The 20,378-nt window shown below is 42.9% G+C and overlaps 1 protein-coding gene across 2 annotated transcripts in view; it reads right to left on the bottom strand.

Moving 5' to 3' along the window:
* kif26aa (kinesin family member 26Aa) overlaps nucleotides 1-20,378 on the bottom strand; it is a 71,868-nt gene that overhangs the window by 34,633 nt on the left and 16,857 nt on the right. For both annotated transcript variants that reach the window (XM_079639170.1, XM_079639171.1), the window contains exons 3-4: nucleotides 15,523-15,987; nucleotides 581-741 (exon numbers count right to left, since the gene is read on the bottom strand). In XM_079639170.1, coding sequence (XP_079495296.1) covers nucleotides 581-741; nucleotides 15,523-15,987 — 626 coding nt within the window. The remainder of the gene's footprint in view (nucleotides 1-580; nucleotides 742-15,522; nucleotides 15,988-20,378) is intronic.

The raw sequence follows: 20,378 nt of genomic DNA, 5'->3' as shown, positions 1-20,378 counted from the left end.
AATTAAAAATAATGAATTCAATATTTTAATTCATTCAATAATTAATTAAACTCAAACTGAAATTGAAATAAAAAACTTTCCAAAAAGTTTCTAAATTGTAATTTTAAATTGTACTAAATCAGAAAAAATATGTGTGGACCTCTTTAGAGAGAGAGTTCAATGCACACATTTCTCTAAAACTAATAGAATGTCATCTAAATGTTACACTAAACCATCAATCCTCAAGAACAATTTTGGCAAACAATTTGTCTGCTACACTGCGATTAACTATTATCCCTGCGGATACATGGACAATCCAGCTTTGAGACCTCTGCCATTTGGATTTTGCACTCTCTCTGACTGTTAAGCCTGAGCATTGATCGATGACATTTCAACACATTAGGCCGGACTGCCCTCAACATCACGGCAGTCTCCACGGGTGCTGAGAAAGCATTGCTGTGACGTGACTGCCAGAGGCAATGGAGGATTCTGGGTCCTTGCGAGCGAGGGCCTGATGGGACTAAGACATTGAAACTGGGATCCACCGAGCACGATTAGCTGAATTGATGGCTGTGCACTGCGTACAGGCTTTTCAGCTTACCTGAGGAAGAATGAGGCTGCTGAGCTGGTTTGAGGTGTGGGTGGGATGGCTGGCTGGTCATGCTGGGTCGGTTTATGTCCTGGAGAAACCAAGGGTACAGCACTGGCCTGACTGGACCTGGAGGCTACAGTTGCCAAACTGTCCTTCTCTATGGTAGGACTCTGTTGGGGGGAGGGGAATACTATTAGAATGACAAAACTGTGTAGTAAATGTTGCTTTAAAGTCATCATGGAAAGGAAGTTGAGATTAGTGTTTTCTGCTTTATTGTGACGTATATCCGAGTGAAACAGCTTCACGAATAAGAAAAAATGTAGGGCAGGACTTCCTTTTGTCCAACGATTGGATGGAATTGATTAGATCGTTTGTGAGTGACAGGTTGCCCTGCCGTCGCGCCAGTAACACATCATCAGAGAAGAAATGGCGGCGCAGGAGGAAGGATAACTTATTTTGATTAAAGACTACGAGGGCATATGAAATTTAAAAAAATTATGCGCACAGATAAATAATTTATAATAAATAGTATACTGCAATATTCCCACCCCCCCCAAAAAAACTGTTCCTTTTGATTTCATGGTGACTTTAAAAAAAAAAAATATATATATATATATATATATTATCATTTTCTCACCCTCATGTTGTCCCAAACCATCCCGATCTCATGAAAGTGCGTATCTATGTGACAAATATTATTTATTGTGCCATTTATATGCCAAAAATAGTTTTTGTGTGCATATGATACACACTTTATGGCGTGTAATATGCACTCCCCACCCTTAATCCTACCCAAGGGTTTTCAGTGTGTAGCATACGCACGCAAAAAACATGTTTGCCGTATAACTGGTACGAGAAATGAAATTCGTGGTATAGATACAAACTTTCATGAGATCGTGTTGCCCAAACCTGTATGCAAAAACGTGTAGCCTACACAAAAAACACCACCACATTTTTCAAAATGTCTTATTTTATGTTCCACAGAATAAAAACACAAGTAAATGACTACAGAATATATATTATTATTTTTTTGGGTGAACTATGACAAAATATGAGATAAGGATGAGAAGTATGACAAAAATGATGATCGATCCAAACGAACCATCAAGTAAGGTCTCTGTGGGGAAAACATGAGATATGGAGATATGAGTTATGGAGCAGACCGCAGTAGAAGGAAGTAGAAGGAAGTAGAAGGAAGTAGAATGTTTTGACAACTTTTTATTTGTCAGACTTTTTGAACAATTAACTTCATAACTTTATTCAGAACTTTGTAGATGTTTTACATCCATCCTGAATAGTTTGGTTTGTTCCAAAATTAATCAAAATCAGCCACAATTCTAGTGTGATACGCCGTCATGGAGAATTTGTTTTGAAAATATATTTTTTTCCAATGATAACAAAAAAAGTATTTAGCTACTTATAATCATTCCACTTTCCTGTTGATTGCCACTGCTCTAGTTTCCACCAGATGAACTCTGCAGCCATGGCATGATGCTGTCTGGAGGAGAGTACAGTAGGTTGCTGAAGAGTGTGCTTTTGCTCTACACTCAGTCTTAGGCTAACAGGATTACAAACACATTCCAAAAGATCACAAGCACAGCCTGCTGTAAAGTAATGAAATCCTGTGGGAAACTTCGCAAATACTGGTGTCAAAAATACAAGGCCTACTCGTGCAGAAGTAATATGAAAGCAGCCAAGCAGCCCATGAACTATACATGGGGCCATTTCTCAGTCATACTAATAAATATAACAAAGCCATTTTCTCTTTATAACAGCTAGAACACCTTGCTTTATGGGTATTGGTGTTAGGCTATTGGCTGAGGGAAACCAGTAAGTTCAAATGCCGAAGAAAAACACTAGATATTTGTGCTCATGAGCAAGACACTCCAGGAACTATTCTTGAGGAGTTTAATAAGTATCAAATGCACCTGCTATCGGTTATAATATAAGACTAGCTAGTGAGCTTTCACATAGAGACACATTAATCTTCCCAATTCCTCTTAAGGTACAGGGGCCAAACATACAGACAAGTGTCTTTCAATCCCCCTTATTCTTTTAAGCCCAGTCATTTTAAGATAACTGCAATAAATATTGGTATATTTGCAAAATGCTGTCGTTATCTACACACATTCAAGTTGCTTGAAAGTTGAACTTGTATGATTTTAAACACAAACAGAATTATTATGAAAATGTCAAAGCTGCTCTTTTCATACTGTCACAACTGTGTGGTAGAACAGACACAACGAGGAAGATGAAGATTCAAAACGGTCTTTTATAGCATCCAAACAGGGTAGACGGGTAAACTCAAGAGTAGCATTGACGTGACATAGATGAGAACAAACAACCAAACACTGAAACCCCAAGAACTTAAAGACTAACCAGGTGAACTAATGAAGACACAGCTGAACTAATCATGATCAGTAACCATAGTGGCTAAAGGGTGGCGGGAAACTAGAACAATGGAAGCATGTGACTGAAGATAAACAAACTAAAGGTCCAAACATAAAAAAAACCTGACACATACACAGTCTACAAATCTAAATATATGGCAACTGTTGGCACAAGAAATACACAGTAAAAAAAAAAACTATAACAATGTTTCAGGTTCTCTTACGTAGAGTTCTCTCGTACTGCGTCGAAGAACGCTACGGGAAAGATATTTCTTTGTCGAGATTGAAGCCAGATTGAAAAGCACAGCCTATGCGAGGCCAGGACGCTGACCAATGAGGACGCTTCGCGCCCTTCTGCGTCACCTCCCGCCCAAACAGGCGTGGCCTAGGCCTATAAATACGAGCATAGCTGTCTAACACGCCGATTTTCTTAAATTCACGAAGCTGCACGCATCGCTGGATTGGATTCGAGCCGCCACAGCCGTTTGGAACAAGCACCTCAGCAGGACGCGCCTCTTACCTGAAGCCGCTGGTCATCGCCGCCTTCAGCCGCCGTTCCCTGCTGCGCTTCTCCGGCGTGGAATATCCTTTACATTATGTATGTGTGTTTTGTGTGTGTGTTCGCCGTCGCGTCACACAGTTTTTCCACACTAAAAGAGCCGAGCGTCTTTTTCAAGATGTCTCGCACCTCCTGTGGCTCGTGTAGAGCCCCGCTCAGCGACGGGGACCACGTGCTTGTGTTTCCTGCCTGTGAGTATCACGCAGCTTCAGCTCTCGTCGATGGCGGCTGCCATCACTGTGATTTGATGCCTACGGTGACTCTGCGGACTCGCCTGGCGTTCATTTACTGAAGCTGCACCCTTTTCCGCCCGCTGTAGTGCCGCGCCGTGAAAAGCGCCGTGCTCAGCGGAGCCCGGAACCTCCCTTCACCACGAGATGCTCGCCGCTGCTGCCGCTAGCTTCTCCGCCCGCTTCGCTCGACTCTCTGACCGACGGACAAGGGCCGCTGTGTGCCGCCGCGTCCGTCATGGATGAGGAAGATGAAGCCGTGTCTGTGAAGGACGACTGCTGTTCTCTCCTCGCTTCGGGTAGCGAGGGATGGGCGAGCTCCGAGGATCTCCCCTCCCCCGCCGCTCGTGAGCGTCGACGGAGAAAGACCAGCATCGATGCGCTTACCGGCTGGATGGCTGCTTTTCTGCAGAGGAACGTACGTTACCGTCCTCACGACCCGCGCCTTTTTCTTCCTGTATTCACGAGGAAATCGCGGAGTCCCGGAAAGCCCCGTTTTCAGCCAGGATGCGCATTTCTGCTTCGAGGAAAGCTACAGTGTTAAAATCCCGCCGCGGCCGGATTTCACTAAAATGTCTCGCTCGCACAGTCCCAACATTTGCGACCGTGCCAGTGTATTTTGCAGTCACCAAATCGGCATCAATGCCCGTTTGCCTGCACACAGACGCCGTTTTCACGACGCCCCAGGTAAATCTGAAAATGTATTTACTGGTGTCCCGGCCACGGCCGATGGTGTAATGTGTGTATCCGTAATGCCCACGACCTAGTGCCCATTCGTACACACAAGCACAGCCCTACACAATACAGGGCTTGCACACATAAAATCGACCCGTGTCGGTTGTGCTTCACATGTAAGTTAGTGAACGTGCCCGCTTTTCAGTGCCCACAATCACTACACACTGCATGTCCCGTGGTTTCTGTAAAAACGAAACGAATGCACGGTCAGTCGGTTCTGATAGACAGTACTCTCTGTGCTACACGGTGTCCCGGCCACAGCCGATGATGTAATGTGTGTATCCGTAATGCCCACGACCTAGTGCCCATTCGTACACACAAGCACAGCCCTACACATACAGGGTTTGCACACATAAATCGACTCATTTCGATTGTGCATTATATGTAGTGAGCGTGCCCGTTTTCAAGCGCCCACAATCACTACAAACTACATGTCACACGGTTTCTATGAAACGAAACCAATGCACGGTCAGTCAGTTCTAATAGACAGTACTTCCCAGTGCTATAAATGTACCCGCGTTCACGCACCCACATTTATTCTCAAACATGCCGAGCCGTACGGGGCTCGCACCGCGCGCTCTCTCTTTCACCTGAGAGAGCTGAGAGCGCGCGCGGGCTGCCCGCTCGATTAAGCGCGCCCCCGCATCACGCTGCAATGGCGCCCATGTTACAGCACACGACTGCTCTCGTGTCGCCGCCATTTCGCGACCAGAGCCCGGTTTTTCAACCCGTGCAAGCACAGCCCTGAACAACGCAGGGTCTGCACACATAAAATCGGCTCATGCCGATTGTGTTTTACATGTAGTGAGCGTGACCCACTGCCAAGTGCCCACAACCACTACACACTGCACGTTCCGCGGTTTTCTGTAAAAACGAAACTAACGAACGGTCAGTCAGTACACAAAAACAGTGTTCCCGGTGTTATAAATGTGCCCGCCACCAAGCGCCCACGTTTATTCACAAACATCACGAGCCCTACGGGACTCGTCCCGCGCGCTCTCTCTCGACACAGAGAGCTGAGCGCGCGCGGGATGCATACTATGTTAAACATGCCCCCCGCCTCACACGCCACGGTGTCCATGTCACAGCACACGGTTGCTCTCGTGTCGCCGCCATTTCGCGACCAGGGCCCAGATTACATTCAACCCCTAGTCACACGTGCAGATGCATGGGAATGACTTCCCGGGGTCTCAGAATGGGTGCTAGAGACTATAAAAAGAGGCTATTCGCTACAGTTTCATCGACGCCCTCCCCGTTTCACGGAGAAAGTCGAAACTACGGTGAAAACAGAAGTAGCACATCTACTTCGAGCCGAAATAGCGAAGCTATTGAGCAAAGGGGCCATAGAGCCTTTATCTCAAGCTCAGAGCGAAGGGGGTCTGTATAGCAGATATTTTCTGGAACCGAAAAAGACGGGGGTCTCAGACCCATTTTAGATCTCAGGCATCTGAACAAAGCGCTGACAAAGCGAAAGTTCAGAATGCTCACGACCAGAGCTTTCCTCGCGCAGATTCGCCGAGGAGACTGGTTTATGGCAATAGATCTGAAAGACGCGTATTTTCATACAAATTGCGTCACGTCACAGGCGATTTTTGAGATTCGCCTTCGGGGGCCAGGCATATCAGTACACAGTCCTGCCATTCGGCCTGTCTCTAGCACCTCGTACATTTACAGTGTGCATGGACGCGGCGCTGGCACCTCTGAGACTCCGCGGCATTCGAATTCTGAATTATTTGGACGATTGGCTGATTCTAGCTCAATCACCTTCAGAACGCATCCGCCACAAGACCCTAATTCTCGATCACCTCGAGTGCTTAGGTCTGAGAGTCAATTGGGAGAAAAGTTCACTGTTTCCCAGTCAAAGGATCTCCTTTTTAGGACTGGATCTGAACTCACTGTCTATGACAGCACAGCTGTCATCACAGCGCAGGCAAAATACCCTGCAAATGGCGAAATCCTTCCTCAGCGGCCACATAGTGCCACTCAGGAGATTTCAGAAAATGCTGGGCCTCATGGCCTCAGCCTCAACAGTGCTGCAGTTGGGCCTGCTGCGCATGCGCCCACTACAGTTCTGGTTGAGAGCGCGCGTACCGCGCCGAGCATGGTTACACGGTCGTTATCGCCTCAAGGTCACTCAGGAATGCATTTCAGCCCTGACACCATGGAGAGCGTCAGACTGGTACCGGTCAGGTGTAAGCCTGGGGACTTCCTCGAGCCTGAAGGTGGTGTCCACGGACGCGTCCACCTCAGGCTGGGGAGCACTGCTCGACGGCAGTCCGCTCTTTGGCCAGTGGTCAGAGCGAGCCGAACTACCGCACATAAACTGCCTGGAAATGATGGCAGTGGACTTTGCGCTGAGGCGCTTCTGTCCCCGGATAAAAGGACACCACGTCCTGGTCCGCTCGGACAACATGTCGGTAGTAGCCTACATAAACCGCCAGGGTGGCGTGAGATCCCGGAACCTATTCAGGTTAGCGGAACGCATACTGGTGTGGGCCCAGCACAACCTGCGCTCGTTAAGAGCAATGCACGTGCCAGGCCACTTGAACGTAGGCCCGGACAGACTCTCACGGAACAACGTTCCTACGGGAGAGTGGTCCCTACACACACAGACAGTGCGTCTGCTGTGGAAAACGTTCGGCAGAGCGGAAATAGACCTGTTTGCAAACCAGGAAAACGCTCATTGCCCAGAATTCTTTTCGAAGAGCGCGAACGCGCTGGCCAGAGTCTGGCCCCGCCGCCCGCTCTATGCTTTTCCTCCTGTCTCACTCCTGCCTCAAGTGCTGGAGCGTATCAAGGAGAGCGGATGCTCAGTACTGCTAGTTGCTCCATTCTGGACGAATCAGACCTGGTTCCCAGCTTTGATGCGACTGAAAAGTACTGCCCCGTGGCCGATTCCAGTGAGGAGAGACCTCCTCTCACAGGCCAAGGGCTCGATTCTGCATCCTCACCCCGAGCTTTGGTCCCTACACGTATGGGCCATAATCGGGTACCCGCTAACCTCCCAAGAGGAGTGTTAGACACGATCGAACAAGCTAGGGCTCCGTCTACTAGACGGCTCTACGCTTCCAAATGGTCGGTGTTCTCTGGATGGTGTTCAGATCAAGGTCTGTCACCACTTCAGTGTGGAGAACCGGAGATTCTCTCCTTCTTGCAAGAGCTATTGGATAAGGGAAGAACCCCATCCACGCTCAAAGTCTATGTGGCTGCCATATCAGCGTTCGTTAATCCAACGCTTGGCCGTTCACTAGGCAGGAACGACCTGGTGGTCCGCTTCCTGAGAGGCGCCAGGAGGTTAAACCCTCCAAGGCCTCCTTCAGTCCCCGTTTGGGACCTTTCTACAGTGTTGAACGCTATGAAAGGGGCCCCTTTCGAGCCTATTCACTCAGTTGACATGAAACACCTGTCTCTCAAGACCGTGTTTCTTTTGGCTCTCGCTTCAGTGAAGCGTGTGGGAGACTTGCAAGCGCTCTCAGTGAGAGCTTCTTGTATGGAGTTCGGGCCAAACGACTCTATAGTCGTATTGAAACCGAAGCATGGGTACGTGCCTAAGTCCCTCAACACACCGTTCAGGGCTCAGGTCATCTCCCTGTCGGCCATGCCGGCCTCAGAGGACGGAAATAGCTCCCTTTGCCCGGTCAGGGCATTAAGAGCTTACGTGTCCCGCTCCGCTGTTTTTCGACAGACGGAGCAGCTCTTTGTTTCGTTCAGCGGGCACTCCAAGGGACGAGCCGCAACGAAACAGAGTCTATCTCGATGGGTAGTGGACGCCATTGCGCTAGCCTACGCATCTAGAGGCTTGGAATGCCCTTTGGGCATCAGAGCACATTCCACGAGAGGCATGGCCTCTTCATGGGCTTGGTATAGCGGAATCTCGTTACATGATATCTGTATGGCGGCAGGCTGGGCCTCCCCGTCTACATTTATTAGGTTCTATAACCTAGAGGTTCCTGCGTTGCAGGCTAAACTGCTCTCGGTCTAGAAGACTATGTATAAGTGTTCCTGCCCCGCGCTGCGGCCCAGGTCACTTCAATGGTAATATGTACAAGTGCTCCTGCCCCGCGCTGCGGCCCAGGTCACTTCAATGCCTAATATGTATAAGTGTTCCTGCCCCGCGCTGCGGCCCAGGTCACTTCAATGTTTAAGCATCACTCACTGACAATGTGTCCCATGAGCATGCTATTACCCTTCATATATATCTATATTTACATATATATGCTATTATGCCTTAAGAGGCACTACTATAAGGGATGATGCTATTTTAGCCGCTCTCCCTATACTTCTTGGGGTAGGCGCTTGTATACCAGGGCGCGCGCGCCCTTAGGTGTCTGTGTCGATCCAAGAACACGCACGGCGGTTTGCATAGGGTTCCCGTAGCGTTCTTCGACGCAGTACGAGAGAACTCTACGTAAGAGAACGTACTCGGTTACTAACGTAACCTCGGTTCTCTCTAGGAGAGGGAACGAGTACTGCGTCTCATGCCGTGCGTGTCCACGCTGCGTCGCTTCATTGACGAAAATCGGCGTGTTAGACAGCTATGCTCGTATTTATAGGCCTAGGCCACGCCTGTTTGGGCGGGAGGTGACGCAGAAGGGCGCGAAGCGTCCTCATTGGTCAGCGTCCTGGCCTCGCATAGGCTGTGCTTTTCTGGCAGAGCAGCCAATGGGTGAGCTGTATTGCTCCGCCTAGGTTGTATGCTTCAGAAAAGCGTTTTACAATATTACAAAATTAAGGATTAATTTTTGGCTTCAATCTCGACAAAGAAATATCTTTCCCGTAGCGTTCTTCGACGCAGTACTCGTTCCCTCTCCTAGAGAGAACCGAGGTTACGTTAGTAACCGAGTACGATTTAAGGAATGACATATTGGTGCCTGCATATTTTACAACTTAAGACAAGAACAAAATTATCTATATAAACTTCTGGGAATGTCATTTTACTGTTTTTAACCATGTTAATTCCTTTTTAATGGCAGTATTTTACAGTAAAATTACACATACAGTACAGTAGGCTAATGTCACTTTAAACCATGTCCTTTCACCATATATGGTAAAAATTGTTTTACTGTAGTACATTTTTTAAAGTGTACAATTTGAGTTCCCAGGCATGCTAAATTAAAAACTGTAGCACTTGTCTAACAAATCTTAAACTTTCACGATGAACCAATGAGTTTCTAAATAGTTTCTTTGGTCATGTGTTATTTCGCCTAGGGCACCAACCCACCTATTTTCTTATTTAAAAAAATAAATAAATAAATAAATAGGTGCATGCTGCCCCTGTAACTAATACAGATCTGGCAGCCCCATATATACATGCGTGATGAAGTTTTAATTAGAATTTTTCCAACTAAAAGAAAAGACAGAAAGTAGAATTTGACAGCACAAGCATATACACATGTACTCATGGATTGAGGAAATGAGAAGGCATGAGTAGGAACAACAGAATCTGGGAAACTGGAGTAGCTGTGATCTGCTGACAGCTTGATGTTGAGATAACGAGCACAGAAACATCTCTAGCACACACGTGCAGGATCTTCAGCTCCAGAGAGACCCAGCGTGGCTGTGCTAATCTACCTCCCTTCACTCCAGCCGTAATTACAGTCATGTCAGGGGCCACAATTAGAGCCCGAAGGATGCCGAAAGAGACGCTTGGAGATCAGAATGGACAGGCTATATTCATTTAAACTAACTATACTGTACAAAAAAAGGTGTACAAACTAAAAATAAAAAAATGAGGGCAACATGGTTGCATGATTTTTTTTTTTTTTTTTTTTTTGTCAAATTCAATCATTTAAAGGTGCAATAGGTGATTCTCTACAGAAATATTTTTTGCTATACAGGTTGAAAGTCTCCTCATATCCTGATAGCAATAACTATATTCGTCTAAACGTATTTATTTGTATAAATATATATCATATGTGGAAGGCATAGGACCATAAAATGTTTGTTCAATCATTTAATTCAGTCCGAATGAAATTATACCATGTGTTGTGTATTTTAAACTTTCTAATTATCAAAGAATCCTGAATTTTTTTTATCACGGTTTCCACAAAAATATGAACAATATTAATAATAAAATATTAATATTAATAATAATAATAACAAGAAATGTTTCTTGAGCACCAGCAAATTAGAATGATTTCTGAAGTGCATTCTGGGAAGAAGACAAATAGGATTCAACTAAACCATTGTTGACAGTGTAAGCTATATTGAACTCCAAAATTGTATAAATGACTTTCTTTGCATGTTGGTTCGACTTCGTAATATCGTAATAGAAGAGCTGCGTTTAGATGATTACTTGTGTTGCAGAAAAACAAGTTAATAAAATTTGTTTATTATTTTAGCATTATTTACAGTGCTCGCCTTTAGAATAACTTTAACAGTGCTTGGAGAATTGTTTGGACACTTCAGCCAGCGAGAAAAAAGGAGGCTCATTCATCAAATCATCAACAAATCTGAGTTTTGTATAACAGCCATGACCATCCATTTCAGTTTATATCAAATCAAGGTAAATTAAATAATGACCTTCCCCTGTAGTCAACATTTCAATACAGAGCTTTTTACTTTATTGTGCAACATTGCTCGTTCTCTCTCTCGCTCGTTCCTTCTCTCTCTCTCTCACACACACACACACACACGCACGCACATGCACACGCACATGCACACACACACGCACACAAGTGTGTTGGATGGGCACAGCTGTGTTCCAATAAAACCCAGCAGCAGATGGAGCTCAGTGACAGCAAAGAGGTCACATTGGACTTTAACTTTGACATTTATAGAGCATTCACTAGCACAAGTGGTGACAGGAGAGAGCAGCCCCTCTGAAACGCTATTAATTATCAGTCTATATTAAATGTTGTCAGACGACAGCAATCTGCTAGCCACGAAAACAATTTATAAACCCTTAAACCCCCGCTACCAAATCAAACATAACCAGATCACATTATTATTAAAAGTCACTGTAAGTAATGAGTGTTTCTCCACTGCAGGACAGGACAGGAAAAGAAATGAAATTGTTAAATTTGGTCTGCTGTTTTTAAAAGCTGCAGAGGAGGCCCTTAACGTCCTTCACAGGATGAGACCACTGCCAAGTTAAAACAGGGCAGCAAGTGCAGTCTAGCAGACAACCATCCCAGATGGACGTCAGGTGGCATTTTTTCACACCAGGTGAGACTGCAGTCCCATCTGTTGACAATTTGCACTTTTGGCTCCCTCCACACATTCAAATTCATTCAAAGCGTGTGCGGGGCTCCTCAAGGCCTTAAAAGAGCCCTGCTGCCAGAGAAGGCCCATTAGTGGGCTGCGGGTGGCACTTAGGCCTGAGGACAAGCAATGAGGCCCGTCCTACACTACAGAAACACACGGGCTGGATGCCTCTGGCTCCCTCCAAGCTGATATTATACTAAGTGGGATGTATGGATAAAAGATATGACTTTCCATCCCATTTTCCTGACGCAGCTTTGCGGTTTGCTAAAGGTGTATTATAGGCTATGGTCTGAAAATATACAATACAAAACAGCAGAAATACACCTTTAGGAATAAAAAAAAGGACAAAACACTTTGTCAAAGAAAGTGCTCTATTGAAATTCATGGCACAATGTCTTTGTCTACAAGGGTGGAAATGTTCTCCAGGGTGCTAACAGCCTTGTGTTTCTGTGTGGTTTGGATGTGCTGTGACTTTCAAGGTCTAATTGCTTTTTATACCGTGTGAGATGAGGGGGAAGACAGCATCCATTGTGTTCCTTTGACACAGGGCCAGCCAGCTTTTCTTTACAGCAATATTCTGTATTATGCAGAGGTGTTACAGGAGGACTACCGAATGCACACTTGTTGCCATTGGAATTCATTCCGACAAACACGATGGCGGGGAACCCATCTTCCGTCAAGAACAATTGCATGTTATACTCACAGCTCACTAACAATATTTATTTGTTTTATATTTTTGAAACAATATTTTATATCCAAGATGTTTCAACCTGAGGGTCCAGTCATTGTAATCGTGACTGGATATAAAAACATGAAGGACTTCAGGGGGTTGTAACATTGCTAAGCTTGATAAACTTGCATGCGTCCATAACTTATAAAGCTTTATGATGCATAAAGCTCAGGAAAACACTAACCACCACAACATTGACTATACAGACAACACACTATTTCACACTACAAATAAATACATTTTTTTTTGCTTTTGCATCTCCTTCCCGAGCGCCTATATCACTACACTACAACTGTGACAATGATCACAGTTACAAAACCTGGTTTAGAACTAATCTATTGTGAAATTGACTGGTCAGATTCTATGCTTACATGCAGGCAAGGTTACTCTGTCCAATCAAGACTTTATGACTTGAATGCTGCATTTCCATGGAAACCTTGACATTCCGAGCTATCATTGACGAGAGAAGGATGTGAACTCACCAGCTCATCTGCGTCCTTTTACCATAACTCTCATACATGTTTCCGTCCTTCAGAACGTGCATAAAACTAGGGGTAACTCACATTCACAGAGCTTAAGTTTTTTTAATCTTATTCATCTCTCTAAGCATCAGCCATGACAAATGGCTCATCTGTGACAATGGGGTCACAGCGAGCCATCCAAATGCCCATCAAATTGCATTCCATATCAAGATGACTTAATGCTCAATCTCCTGACGGGAAGGTCAAGTAGAACCAAGAAGGCCAATACGAGACAAGCAGCGGCTAATCTACCTGATAATAATGTCTGGCTAATGCTAAGTCACTCAGCACACAAACATATCAACGGTGACATATTAAAATAATTTCATTTGGAGCTTTAATGAGTATATACTGTAGTATTTTATACTGTAGATGTGGAAGAAATTTTGTCCTTTTTGACTTTCTGATGTGCCACACATTTTTACTGCATGCAAAATCAATTAAGATGTTCATGATAACCTTGAACCAACTCGTAGAAAAGCATTTCATAAGCTGAAAACATCAATAATATATGTTTACAGTTTTACCATTCTGTTTGATTAAGTCACCTTAAGTCAGAACACTACCATCTAGTTGAGACTACCATCAAAAAGTTGATATCTTATTCTCTTTGAGAAGGGTACTTGAGTCTTGTCTTAACAGCCTGATCCTCGGCCCTGAACTGGACATGAGCTCCATAATGGCATATAGTCACATAAACCCTGCGATGAGGGACTCCTTTATATAAGCTAATACATAACTCTGCTCAAGGTAAAACCATAAACCAAATCACTAGGCCATAATCACAAAGATTTGTATATCTGCAATGCAACCATGATGTGTTGTGGCCCCAAAGGGCCTCAGCAGAAACTGTCCTTTGTGAAATGGACACAAGGACCACCAGAGACGTTCTCAGTAAACTTCTTACAGGAGTTTTAGATTGTTCAGTTAATTTTGCTCAGATCATGATATCGAACATAAGTAACAATTTTTTTAAATTAAATAACATTCCTGAAATGTTCCAGAATCCTGATTTTTTTTTTATACATTTAAAAAAATATTAAGCAGCACAACTGTTTTCAATATTAATACCGGTAGTAGTAAGAAGTGTTTTTGAGCACCAAATCAGCATATTATAATGATTTTTAAAGGATCATGTGACTGAAAACTAGAGTAAAGACTGCTGTTTTTTTTTTTTACAATATTGCTGTTTTTACTGTATTTTTGTTCAAAATAGCATTGACTTCTTCAACATTTAAAAATCTTACCAACCTACGAAGTATGAAGGGTAAAAAAAAGTCAAAGTAAGAATTTTAAGAAGCCTCTGCCAAATACTTGCATTATAGCAAATCAGACAGAACTAAAGGGACTATTGAATAATTTTTAGGCCTACATCATTGATGCTACATAATTAATATTCATGAGCCTGTTTCATTGATTTAAAAATCCCACTTTTCAGATTATTTCAACACTCACGGGGCCTCATTTATAACCGTTGCGTACGCACAAAACAGGCCCTGAAAGAGGCGTACGCCCGAACATGACGGGAAAATGTGCTCACCTGCACGCAAACTCTGACCCATGCGTACAAATGTTTTGGAGACGGAGCAGTTTGGCGACACCGATGGAGTGAAATGGCTTTTTGGTCACTTTTAGACAGGACATTTTAAGAAAATTACACATATACAGCAAGATAATTTCACTCTAGCATATCACTTGAACCAAACATCCATCCCTTCTTAAATGTCCGCGCAAGCGAGCGTGTTAGGCCGTTTGGTGAAGCTGACTGCTGTAGCATATCTAACGGCAGATGAAGGAAAACTGTAAATCTTCATTATGAGTCCTAATCATAAATGCTTTTGCACACTTTACCTGTGGCATGCGGTGTTTTAATGTTTTAACTACAGCAAGGATTGCTCAATAGCAGATTGTCTGAGAATTTTTTTTCCGCAGAAATAATTCACAATAAGGCCTGTTTCCATACAAAAATACAAATCAATTAAAAATACTATTTGGCCAGTGTAAAAGATTGAGAAAACTTTCTATGAAATGTATTTTATACTATTTTATGTATGTATTCAAAAACAAGGCAAGGATAAAGGCTACTAAATGATTTTTAGCAATTTAATGTGACGGCACATCCGTATCTCATTTATTCCTAATGTCTTGTACCGTTAAACATGGTATCACATGGATAATTATGCATATGCAAATGATATGCAGATGAGATATGCATAGTAAAACTAGGGGTTGTAAGCTCCATATATGGTTATTTCAGGGTGGAGACGCATGTGCGCACAATCTTCCGCTGACTGGGATTTATAAATGGAGTTTTGCGCAGGTTCTGGCGTACGCACGGTTTTATAAGTCTGAATATTTTTTGGCGTACACCATTTTTGGCTTTCGGGCGCCCGGACACTTTTAGTAAGGATCCTACGCACAGTTTTATAAATGAGACCCCTGATCATGAAAAGGTGAAAATACTTTCCAACCAGCGTTTTTTCAGTGAATAGTTTTTAGCCTCAAAAGTAGAATAATCAGTTTGTACAGCTTCATGAATAATAATTAGTCACGAACCAGTCATGCAATAGCTACTCTTACCAATGACCGAAGATGTTCTGATGCGCTTGTCACACGCCACACTCCCTCCAGGTAGTGTTGTGCATGTAGAGGAAGTGGGGTGACCGTGGCTAAACAGGTTCGTTTGCCACCCACTCTCGCTGCTCCTTCGTGACTCCAGCCCATACCCTGCGGTTGCTCCCTGGACATGGAACCACAAGGATGCCCGGTGAGGTTTTGACTGCTATGTGTTGGCCATTCCCAGGAAGCGTGAGGTGAGATGGCGCTGTGGGATGAAACACGTGGTGGCAGCAGGCCAGAAAGGGGTCCGGGCTGCAGGTCAGGCATGTCCTCGAGCGCCAGCCCCAGGGCGGAGTGCAGTGCCAGGCGCCTCAGGTGGTGAAGGGGGGTTCCACACACTTCACAGCTGCTCTGGGATCCGCAGCCCCGAGGAGGCCATTCCAGAGTCTGGAGCTTGTCAAGGAGGAATGCTGCAAAGCTCGGGTCCTGCAAGAAAAAAAAACATGACAAGTAATTGCAACACAGCTGCTGAATAAATCTTGGTTTTGTTCATGCAGCGTTCTGGTTAAATTAAAAGACTGATTATATTTTCTCAGCTTGTGCATTAATATTCTCTATTCACAAAGCTGGGCTTAATTTATAGTTGATTGGCTTGTCAATCATGTGCAACACAGTATGATGCTGAAAAAGCTTTCAAGTAAGAACCAGTGGCAGCAACAAAGCCCACAAGTTAACATAATACTACAATAACAAGCATTTAACATCCTCTGAACTATTTAAATGAAATGTTTCATGAGGGGAAAAAAATGAATTTTTCATTCCTTTCTTTTCTTTTCCACATAATACAATACTGATATCATAACTAGAGATCTAGAACAACAACAGCGACAATAAATATAAACAGCTGTCTTGTGATATTATTGTTAATAATAATAAAACTGAAATTAAAATAAAGCTAAATAGTCACACATAAATCTATAAATAAAAAAACTAATACAAATCTACAAAAGCTCATAACAAAATTACTAAAAAATAAACCAAAAATAAAATGAAAACTAAACTATGAACCAGCATTAGTTGGTTAAAAGTTCCCTAAATACTTTTAATGGCCCCTATAAAAATATTTAGATGAGGATATATAAATTATGGTGAACTTTATTAAATAAATGTCGCTTCCAAAAGCTGCTCCTTTTAAAAACCATAAAATCAAAGCTCTCTCCATGCAATATTGTGTGTGGCTTGATTTAAGGATTGTAATAATAAGTTTATGCTGACAACACTCTAAGTGTATATTTTGCGGGAGTGAAATGGAGGTCATGGGACAAAGCACCGACCTCAGCAAGACACTATACCATGATTAAGTGCTTTTGTCTGGGACTGGAGGACTTCTACAGCAGGTTCACTCACTAAGGGGGGATACCATTCGACATTGGCATGCCAGATGCCTGCAATCTGCTTCAGCCGGTATGCAGGCAACCGGTCCAACCTGTTAGAGCTGCCTATGGGCATTTTTACATTTATTCGGTTAACAGAATTGGCTAACTTCTTTACAAGGAAGTCCTAAGCCTAGTCCAGAAAACTGATATGATGACTGGGAGTACAGAAAATGCTAATGCTGCTGGCAATGAAAGTGAATTAGTTGTGACTGAATAGAATAGAATAGTTGAAATCTGACTTAAAGGTGTTAAAATATGGCAAAAAGTAATAATAAGAAGAGGAAATAAACAATAATAAATAGCAGAAAATTCCCTGAAATGCATCTAATATCAAATTAAATAAAAAAAATAAATCAAATAACAGCATGCAAAAAAAATAATAATCTATAAAATATTTAAATATAGTTTTTTTTACTTTTTAGTACTGTATGTTAATGGTTTTAATGTGCTCTTTATCTCTATTAGAAGCATGATCATTAAAGGGTTTTGGAGCAGTTCAGGCAACATGTGTCGTCAGAAGCCTTCATGTGTGTACATTTAAACACTGTGAACTGTAAAAATGCAAAATGACAGCTGCAGAATGCAAAATTACCAGATAACACGGATGGAAGCACAAACATGGCGTGTGTTAGTCCATCCACCCACTCAACAGACACAAGCTGCACTTGTTAAGTGCTAGTCACACCACGGTGCTATTGGAGAGGACCTTCCTTTGTATAGAGATTTAAAGCCAGGCTGCCGTCTGCATCCTTTATTGTGTCTGTGGCTTCTGGTGTCCTCCTAGGCAAACACGCAAGTGGTTATTCACGAGTCAGTGCCTTACTATGAGCCCGTGCCCTCTGTGCCCCACCCCACATGTGCTCGCACTGGCCACTGCATTCTCATAGAAGGGACAAAAGGGTGAGGATGAGCAGGCACACTTTGTGATGACAACCATTTTTAAGCCACGATAAAACATTTTCTGATATGCTGAGCAGGGCTGTCACTAGAGTGGAGAAAGATGGTGACTATTCTCGTGGCTCGTCTGCATATTGGAAATGAAATGCCTATTACCATATCTGATTTTCAGCTCCATATGTGTCTCTGTATCAATTCCAGCACGAGTCCTCATCCTTTTGAAGTGCATCTTTAAAACAGCATCTTCTCGACATGTTGACAACAAGAACCAAACTCTTCCAGGCGTGAGCTACGACTACAGTGTTTGAGGGCGGGTCAAAGTAGATGCATTCACGGGAAGCCAATGAAAACCATAGGCTGACAATATGCAAAAGTGTTATTGTTGCATAGGCGTGTAACAGGAATTGAGACTGGAATTGCTGACGACTCGTTTCAACAGTTCAGATACGATTCTTAATTTTTATATTATAATATTTTTATTTGTCATGCGCTTTAATCTTTAAAACTTTACATTCACAAACAGCTATATTACACTCTGCATGAAAGGTAATATTCGAAAACGCACAATAGAGGCAATTTAATAAATAAATAAAAAATGGTTGCGTATGCACATTCAATTCAATGTATTTGTTACATATTGTTTTAAGCAGTTTTACAAAGAAAAACCTTACTAACCTTTACTAACCTTACTTGACAACACTCGCAACCCCAAGCCAAAATGTATACTTGGTTTCCAAGTAATGATGTCCAAATTATCACAATATTATGCTGTATAGATTATTTCCCCCACCTTAACCATCCACCAACAGTGACTTTCTTTTCAAACCTTATAAGGCACAATGGGGAGAGTGAAAGGGATGGAAAATGTAAGATCTACAACTGCACCTGCAATAAATCTGAAAAACTACCTGGTAGGCATTACTGGTGATGGACTACCTTTCCCCGTTCACAAAAATAAATAAATAAAGGCGTATCTTAAACAAAGAGGAGTGTGACATACTGACATACAGTTAAATAAAAGATAGGATCGCGGAGGCTGTCGACTATGATGCAGTGCTAGATATGAGGCTAAGAGAGAACTGAGGCCTTCCTTCGAAGGCTTCATCCATGCTCCACAGAGGAGAAAATTGCTGGTGAATTGCAATTTTCTGTTCGGTTAGGTAACAGACAGATGATGGAGGTACTGAAGGAAAAGGAGGAGAGGAACAGGAAATGGAAGGAAGGCAGGCAAGGAATAAGTAAGGAGCGTTACAGATGTTAGGCGAAATGCAGTGTACATGACAGAACGCAGTATGAGTGACTTACTTACTTAATTGTGACTCATTCCAGTCACAATTCGAGTGACTGGAATGAGTTTGAGAAGATTCATATTATTAAACGTTCTGAACTCAGTCATATGGGCCGTTCGCACACAGAACACTCTTATGTTTAAAAATGTGAGGGGCAGTAGAATGGAAACACCTGGACCCTCTACACATTTAAAAAAAAACTTATTTTAACTGGATGCACAAATAAATATTTATAAAATAAAATAAAATAATTTTACCAAGAAACTTCCCACATTCATACACAATGTGTGATTACAGATGTTTTTATCTGCATTTTACAGCAGCTTTGAAAAAAGTTTCTGAATCCCAAAAATTTTATCTTAATAGTTCAGTCCTAAAAATGTTGCTCATCATGCAAAAAACCCGTAAAAAGCATTTAGATGATGCATCAGTCAAAGACAACCATAAATGTTATCATTCAATAGCTGTGGCAGACACTGTTTTTGACCAACTGCAAAGTCACATGCACAAAATTGTGAGATTTCATAAAGTAGGCAGTGAATGATACATCTATGATAAATTGGATTTAGACGTGTCCTGTGGTCTCCAGCATTCTCAAGCTCATTCTAAGCCACAGTCTCAACAAAAAGGCCAGATATTGCAGCGTCACACTTATAACAGAACCCTGTCTCAGCAAAACGGACAAAAAATATAAACAACACAAGATCTATATACTTTTACCCTGAATCCAATACTTTTTTTGAATGATCACAATAAAGACAATAAGGTTTTTAATTACCTGTGATCCAATAATTCTGGCTGATAAAACTTGACCGGTCCTGTCTCTTGACTACTACAAGTTCTCGTGATCTCTCAAGCCACGGCTTCTGGTATGCAGTCCAACCACAACTGACTGAACTCAGAGACAATTCTACTTACTCGCAAAGCAGTGTTGTAAATCACTTCACACACACAATTGAGAATTATCCTCATAAGCAGCAGCAGACGGAGTGCTTTGTATGCTGGAGGTCGGGGGGAGACTGGATCCTCCTCTATCAGAAGTCTAGAAATGAGCAGATTATTTCAGAAATGCCAAAAAGACCTGATGTTAAACTTCAAAATGATAAGATACCAAGACATTAAAAGACAAGAGAAGATATTCAAAATGTCATGCAAAATGATTTCAACAAAATGCCTTGCTAAAACATCATTTTGAGAGGAGAATATATTGTGCTCTCAAATGCATGAACTCAGTCTGGTGTTTTTTATGAGGTGG

The sequence above is a fragment of the Phoxinus phoxinus genome (genome assembly GCF_949152265.1).
Source record: "Phoxinus phoxinus genome assembly, chromosome: 16".
Classification (NCBI taxonomy): Eukaryota; Metazoa; Chordata; class Actinopteri; order Cypriniformes; family Leuciscidae; genus Phoxinus; species Phoxinus phoxinus.
The sequence above is the reverse complement of the archived record's forward strand: the minus strand, read 5'-3'. Positions and strand labels throughout refer to the sequence as shown.